The sequence below is a fragment of the Eurytemora carolleeae genome, unplaced genomic scaffold (assembly GCF_000591075.1).
Source record: "Eurytemora carolleeae unplaced genomic scaffold, Eaff_2.0 scaffold554, whole genome shotgun sequence".
Lineage (NCBI taxonomy): Eukaryota > Metazoa > Arthropoda > Copepoda > Calanoida > Temoridae > Eurytemora > Eurytemora carolleeae.
The window spans coordinates 205580-213523 of record NW_019396483.1 but is presented as its reverse complement, the minus strand read 5'-3'; the positions used below and the strand labels follow the sequence as shown (position 1 = coordinate 213523).

Genomic DNA, 7944 nt, shown 5'->3' with positions numbered 1-7944 from the left:
GTCGGTAATAACTCAAATTTTTGTGAAGCAATGTAAACGTCTAAAAACGGACCTCAAAACGAACCTCAAAACTAATTTCAAAACAAACCTTAAAACAAACCTCAAAATGAACCTCAAAACGAACTTTAAAAACTAACCTTAAAACGAACTTAAAAACGAACCTCAAAACGAACCTCAAAACAAACCTCAAAATATGCCTCAAAACAAACTTAAAAACAAACTTTAAAACGAACCTCAAAACCAACCTTAAAACGAACCTCAAAGCAAACCTCAAAACGAACCTTAAAAACGAACCTTATAATGAACCTCGAAACGAACCTCAAAACGAACCTCAAAACGAACCTCAAAACGAACCTCAAAACAAACCTCAAAACGAACCTCAAAACCAACCTTAAAACGAACCTCAAAGCAAACCTCAAAACGAACCTTATAACGAACCTCAAAACAAACCTCAAAACAAACCTCAAAACCAGCCTCCAAACCAACTTCAAAACGAACCTCAAAACGATGCCTATCACTAGTTAGAGACAGTGCTATTGAAAATGCATTCACTCCATAGCAATATAAACTCTTTGTATTATAAAATGTTCTCAATGAAGAGTTGGCACAAAAGTTGTTTAAGAACATCCACATTCCTCCACAATCATGTCAGGGATTACCACGCTCTCAATATCATAGAAGTCCATGCCCATGGACCCCACACTGCTGCTGGTCGTGTTTAGGAACAGCAGCTCCAAGGGGACAAATGATCTTGGAGAACAGCAGGGTTGGTTTATTGGTACAGGGCTTGAGATGTGTAACCTCTGAAATGATTATTAGAATTAAAATCAAAAAAGGTTGTTATGGTGTTGTGTTTATGATAATAAATAGAAAGATAGTTATATTTTTTACATGTTCTTTATAAATAAAAACAGTTAGCTTTTTTAAATAGATTATAGATGCAATCATACAGGGTTGTTCTATCTCTATAGACTTTTAGATCGATTGCTGATTGATTGATTGGTTGATGGAGTATTTAACATGATAAGTATACTTACATAGAGCAGTTGTGCTGCTGCATTTGTGAATAAACTTGGGAGCACCATGTTGGGGTCACATGATCCGCTGAAAGAAAAAACACTTTACAATAAAAGAAGCATTTGAAAAGTATGTTCTATCATAAAATGAATTTGCACCCGGCCATGCAGTGGGAGTAAACTTACTTGCAGTAGTTGAAGTGAATTATTCTTGGTGCTATGATGGTTGTCCAGCCTAGAGAGTGGAGATCAACTTCAATTGTGTTAAGACAGCAGCTTCTAATACCGAGTTAACATATGAAATTATTATCAAAAGATCCTTTGATAAACTGTACATTATCAGCATCAAAAAGTTTCATTTTTGTTTCTTTTCAATAATTACGAATGTATCATCCCGATTAAATGAATCATTTTTATCCTTATTCAGTTTTATTTAAAGATTTGTTATAGCACAGTAAACCAAATTATTCCAAATTAAGGAATGTAAAGATTGTTGAATTTGTATTAGAAATTCGATTTTTTGTAATTTAATCATAAGACTTCGTTGTCCGAATTTATTACATTTTTCCTTACTTATTCTTAATAAGAATGACATAAACAGTAATTGTTTAAACTTTGTTTTGCATTTAATTTTTCCTTTAAAAAACAATACTAAATAAAGAATTTTTTAAAAAAATTATTCATAAATTAGGGATAGTTTATTAAAAAATGTTTAGGGGTTCCTTTTCCGGAAATTCTTAATGCTGTTTCCGTTCTGAATTTTTTTCAGATTAAAAATCAATGTTTTGTATGAGAAAAGATATTATCTTTGTTAGCAGTGGCATACACAGGAATTTTTCTAGAGGTATGAGCCCCAATAGCCCCCCCCCACCTCTGTGGTTGTGTATCAAAAATGCAAATGATTGATTATGATATAAAACTTTAAGCTCTTTAAAGTTTTTAAGACTTGAGATTTGATAATATCTATTTTCATTTGTTGTGTTGTCTTTCAGGATTTGCGTTGAATTTTGGAACAGTAAATATAAATTGTAAGTGATAATACTTAAAGAAAGGTTAGCTATCCATATTTTTACTTTTTAAATTCATAGGACATTTTTGATAGGTTAAAATGTCTTCTTTTAACAAAGTTGTCTAGGCATGAGACAGCTAGAGATGGGCAGAGTTTTTCGAGTGAACGAACGATGGACAAAACAAAATGGATCGTTTGGAGAAATGAAAAAATTGCCGTTTTTTAAAAACGAACAAAAAAACGTACTTGAAAAAATTTCGTTTTTTGAACAAACGAATTTTTCAAAAGATTTGAAAAAAATATGGTTATTTTGCTGAACTAACAATTTTTTTTTAACAAAATAAAAATATCTTTTTTAACTGAATCAACGAATTTTAATTAAATTTTGAAATTTTTATTCCAAACGAACGATTTTATTGAACAAATGATTTACTGAACTAACGATTTTACTGAACAAACGAATAAGATGGAAAATAAACGATAATTTTGAGAACAAGCAAAATCAATTTTTTTAAAACAATATTAATAAAATATCAAAATGGGGAAAGAACGGAATTTTAATAAAATTTGAACGTTCCAATCACTAGAGACAGCTAGTTAATTTTCTATACCTGTGATTTGGTGAATCGCTGCAGATGTTTGAGAACTCTGATCTTTTATCCATGATTCTGTAGTGTTTCTCTTGAGCCTGTTGTACTGTCAGCTCCAGTTTTGATGTTCTTCCTACCCACGTCTTTGGCAGATCTTCTATCTTTTCTGCAAGGGACTGGAGAAAATATTCCAGTCTAAAAAATAATACGGAATTAACCGAGAAATACAAAACAGTTGAAGCTATTAAACAGGGTAAATAGCCACAGTTCATTAAATGTTTTTATGGCATATAAAAATTACAATTAAAGATAGGCAGCAAGTACTTACAACCCTGTGAAGTGAAAAATTCATAACGGCACTGAGGGTACTAGTAAAATTGCCTCTGTCAATAGAAGTGTGCTATAGTACAAGAAAAATTCAGTATTGTACTTTAGCATCTGTGCCAGCACAAAATAAATTCAGTAACATACTAGTATCTATGCCAGTACAATACAAATTCAGTAAAGTACTAGAATTGTTGCCAGCACAAGACAAATTCAGTATTGTACTTGTATCTGTGCCAGTACAAGAAAAATTCAGTAAGGTACTAGAATCTGTGCCAGTACAAGACAAATTTAGTAAGGTACTAGAATCTGTGCAAGTACAAGACAAATTCAGTCAGGTACTTAGAACCTGTACCAGTACAAGGCAAATTCAGTTAGGTATAATTTCATCTGTTAGGAGAAGCCATGACAGTTTAGGAACAATTCAGTAATTTACAATTTTAATTATTGCTAAAGCAGTACTGCAGAAGAAGTAAAATTCAATACGGTACAACTTGGCTTGTAACTTTAGAAGCGGTATGACGGTACGAGGAGCGGGATTGTACTGCAACTACCTTAATGTGTCCAGGTCTGCGTCTGTAATCTTTTCTTGTTTCACCAGCTGATGGAGTTCATTCTCTGGATTATCCCGCTGCAACATCCCGACTTTTTTGTTGAGTTGTATTTTAGGAACAGCAGTGGATCCTCGCAACATACTGTTTACATTCAAACCATGTTTTCATGTTCAAATGTTTCGTTGCATCAAATTGAGATATTAAATAAGAGGAGTTATTGGGGTTACTTACGCCCCTGATCCATACAGTTGGTTAATAGTTTTGTATGTCTCTTTAATAAACTGTATTATATATTCAAGCCTTTTGCAGTTTATTTCGCTAAATAAAAATTTTCATTTAAATATATTTTGTTTTGAAATCAATTTTACTATAATATTACTACCAAGTGATGTCTCTCTTTTTGTTATCTATGGAACTTGATAATATGTAAAATATGAAAAAGTATGAAAAAGTATGAAAAAACTTGCCATTTACAGTAGTTTTTTTTATTTTTTTCCCAACATCTTTGCATAAATGAGCCCTCGTCCACCCCTGATTATTCTAAAGATAAACATAAATGGTTTAATTAACAATTGTTAACAAATAACATCCATTTTACTTTTCTATTTTCGTTAAAGATCTTCCCATTTATCGGAGCTTATCGTCTATTTTATAAAATAAGTTCTGCTGTATGAACTAATTTGCTATCAGAACTTTCACAAAAATAGAAAAGTAAATTAGATTCTGATTGTTAGCAATTTAATCATTTCTGTTCTTTTTCACTCATTTAAACTCAGAACGTACACATTGTCAGTAATGTAGGCCGGATAATAACAGGGGACCCCAGGAAAACAGAGTTTTCTTTTTATATATCTATACATCTATACCAGTGGCGTAAATAAGGGGAGTTATTGGGGTTACTTACGCCCCTGATCCATACAATTGGTTAATAGTTTTGTATGTCTCTTTAATAAACTGTATTATATATTCAAGCCTTTTCCAGTTTATTTCGCTAAATAAAAATTTTCATTTAAATATATTTCGCTTTGTAATCAATTTTACTATAATATTACTACCAAGTGATGTCTCTTTTTGTTATCTATGGAACTTGACAAATTATGGAAGAAGATTTATTCGTCAACTGTCATGATTCATATATAGTGTGTGTCACGGAACCAAACTGTAAATTTAGCTTGAAAAATTGCTTATCTTCTGAATTGAAGCTAATTACTTGCTAATTTTGTAATCCTTTGATTTTTGTAACCTGATGTTGTAATTTATAGTAGATATTTTAAGATATAAATTTGAAATTCTGTTATGTTTTGAACATCAGCAGGTTGTTAAGATATATGGGACATGGATTAGAAAATTTTTGTTTAAAGTTTTTGCAAGAAAAACTGTACTTTTATTCAAAAAAAATTATAGATATTTTGCAAAACAAATTTTAACAAAAGGTTGAATAAAGGTGTAAACTAGTGATCTATGAGATTGCACGTTTTTTGCATATAATTGTAATGCTTAAAAAGGAAATGATTACTTGCCAATTACTCATTTTAAACTTTATATGTCTAGACCTACAAAAAAAGTATCAGCATAAGTTGTCGAGGTAAAAACAAAGGCTAAAGTCCAGGCTTTAAACAAATTTGATGACTAAGTTTCAGTGTTTTTTTTTATCTCAGTGGGCATAAACCTTTGAGATTTCAATCATATGCATTCGACTAGAAGTAGTCAACATTTGAAATATCAAAGTTTAACACCACACAAAGATTCAGACATCTATAAAAACTATGCATAAATTATCAATTTTCAAATTTCTATTTTCTATGTCATTAATTTTTGTCCCTCAATTTGAAGATTTTGTAACTAAAAGTATAACCAATTGAGAGCAGCAGAATCATAATTTATTTTTATATAAATTTTTTAAATAAACCTTCAGTTGTCTCATGTCTGTCCTGAAACCAAGGGCGTATATAGAAATAAATCTAGGGAGTGGGGGGGGGAGGTAAAATTTGCCCCCCCCCCTAAGAGCTTAAAGGGGGGGGCAAAATTTGAACCCTAAATTCAAAACATTTTGCTTCTTGGATACTTTAAAGGTACACATACGCTATAATACGGTCCAATTACAAGAACTACTTTATCTCTCTATCAAACAAAACTAGCAAAAAGAAAAACAGCAAATTAATTTTTTTCATACTCTTCACTCTTCAGTTTCAGATTTGAAAAATGTGATAGCCNGCTATCCCCCCCCTTTACAGGTCTAGGTAGGGGCACTGCCCCATCTTCCCCCCCCCCTGTATACGCCCATGCCTGAAACTGTCCTCAAATTGCAATAACACGTTTTGTGCAATAATTTCGGTTTTTGTGCAAATTACGCCAAATTTTTTCGCAAAAAATATGGCCATTTCGAGGAAACCTTAATTACACCACTAAGTTGTTACGATACAGGGATTAGATTAAAAAATTCATTACAGTTTTTTCCAGAAAACTGTATATTTGTTAAAATGTTGTAGTAGATATTATAAGATATAAAATTTGTTATATTAATTAATCAAATTTTTAACACAAATAGGTTGTTCAGATTTAGGGATTAGAAAAATATAGTTTATAGTTTTTTTTGTCCAGAAAAACTGTTTAATTAAATGCTGCAGTAGATATTTTAAGATTTTATTTATTAATCAAATATTTAATACCAAGGTTGTTCCGATATAGGGATTAGATAGAAAATTATAGTTTATAGATTTTACCAGAAAAGTTGTTTTATTAATGTTGCAGTAGATATTTTAAGATTCTATTTATTAATAAAATATTTAATACCAAGGTTATTAAGATTAGATAGATAATTGTCATTAAAGTGCAATTCACTTAAAAAAGTAAGACTATTTAGAGTTTAAATTCCGTTTAATTTTATCCTTGCGTTTATCCTTGGAACGTTTTTTAAAATAAAAATAAGAAAATAAAGTTTTTTTCATTTAATTTTTATGTTTAAGGAAATAATTATTAACTTTTTTATCTTTAAAATTCATGGTTTGATTCCTGATAATGGCTGCTAGATAAAGAGAGGCTACGGGCATTATAAAAGTTTGACTGATACATATCAGATCCTTCTCTTCTCTTTTATATACGTAGCCTCGGTTCATGTATTTATCTCCACATCTCTCCGTACTAGATCTCGACCTCCATGCACATACCACCCCCATCAAATGGTGCTATGGTAACCCACCCCATCAGATGGTGCTATGGGAATCGACCCATGTGACCACCCTATCTCCATCAAATGGTGCTATGGTAACCCACCCCATCAGATGGTGCTATAGTAATCGACCTATGTGACCACCCAATCTCCATCAAATGGTGCTATGGTAACCCACCCCATCAGATGGTGCTATAGTAATCGACCTATGTGACCTCACAATCCCCATCAAATGGTGACATGGTAAGCTACCATGGTAGCTTATGCATAGATATACAAGAATCTTGTAATCTATGTAAGCTACCTATAAAGGGATCAACCCTGATGGTGCTATGATATACCGACCTATGGGATCAATCCGCCCCCAACAGATGGTGCCGTGGTAACTGACCATGTGATCATCTCATCCCCGATGGTGCTATTTTTGGTGCTTCGGGATCAAATCACCCCCATCAGATTGTGCTGTGGTAACCGACCTATGGGATTAGCCACCCCCGTGAGATGGTGCTGTGGTAACCGACCTAAGTAAACACCCAATTCTCAGGAAATGGTTCTATGGTAACCAACCTATGGGACGGGTGGTCCCATAGGTTGGTCACGTCACACCAACAGTCTTGTTTGGGCGGAGTTATAAATCCTGACTGGGTCAATATTTTGTACTGTCATTTAATTACATCTTGATTCTAGTTGTACCGGGCGGGAAATATGATCACGTATTACAGGGAAAAACAACCAATCAAACTTGGCACCATTCAAATATTCATGTACGGGCATGGGGAGGCTTTTTTTTCCAAATTATTTTATTGAAGACGACCAAACTTTGTCATTGTGAACCGTTTGCGGCACTAAAATGTATCGCTGCGCAGTTAGGTTTTCCCTGCACGTGGAGCTATATTGTGTATGGGGATTGAATCTAATTCTAATTGTGACCTATTATACACTGCGTGTGCAAGATTTATTTGTTGTGTGTAATTTTCCGCAAACTGTAAATGTCCTATGACAATTTTTATCGACAAGTGATATTTTGTTTTCCTACATTCCGTAAAGTTTCTTAAATAGAGTTTCAACGTTTAAACAACCCAATACTATTTTAACATTGTAAATTCAAATGAATACATTTTTTGCATTTTTCGGCCTCCGATTAATTGTAATAATTGTGCGGTAGTTTCCCAATGTACGATTTTTGGACCCTGACTCGACTATCAATTTTGTACATGGATCTTATGTGTAACACATGGGGTCCGACGTAGTTAATTAGTTTTGGACCCCATGTTATTTATAA

At 32.7% G+C, this 7944-nt stretch overlaps 1 protein-coding gene across 1 annotated transcript; it reads right to left on the bottom strand.

The window, feature by feature from the left end:
- Positions 1-432: 432 nt before the first annotated feature.
- LOC111704121 (growth/differentiation factor 8) lies at positions 433-3661 on the bottom strand. The gene is made up of 5 exons (XM_023476257.1): positions 3494-3661; positions 2637-2810; positions 1203-1295; positions 1038-1104; positions 433-803 (listed from the first exon to the last, which is right to left on the bottom strand). Exons 1-5 carry the CDS (start codon positions 3631-3633, stop codon positions 618-620), a joined length of 660 nt encoding a protein of 219 aa, XP_023332025.1. The 5' UTR covers positions 3634-3661; the 3' UTR covers positions 433-617.
- Positions 3662-7944: the final 4283 nt, after the last annotated feature.

Excerpts from the sequence above, each read along its gene's own strand:
- LOC111704121 (XM_023476257.1), bottom strand. The coding sequence starts at position 3,633 with ATGTTGCGAGGATCCACTGCTGTTCCTAAAATACAACTCAACAAAAAA. Across the intron at positions 2,811-3,493 it reads GCAGACCTGGACACATTAAG|ACTGGAATATTTTCTCCAGT; the intron begins GTAGTTGCAGTA and ends ATTATTTTTTAG. Across the intron at positions 1,105-1,202 it reads ATTCACTTCAACTACTGCAA|CGGATCATGTGACCCCAACA; the intron begins GTAAGTTTACTC and ends TTTTTCTTTCAG.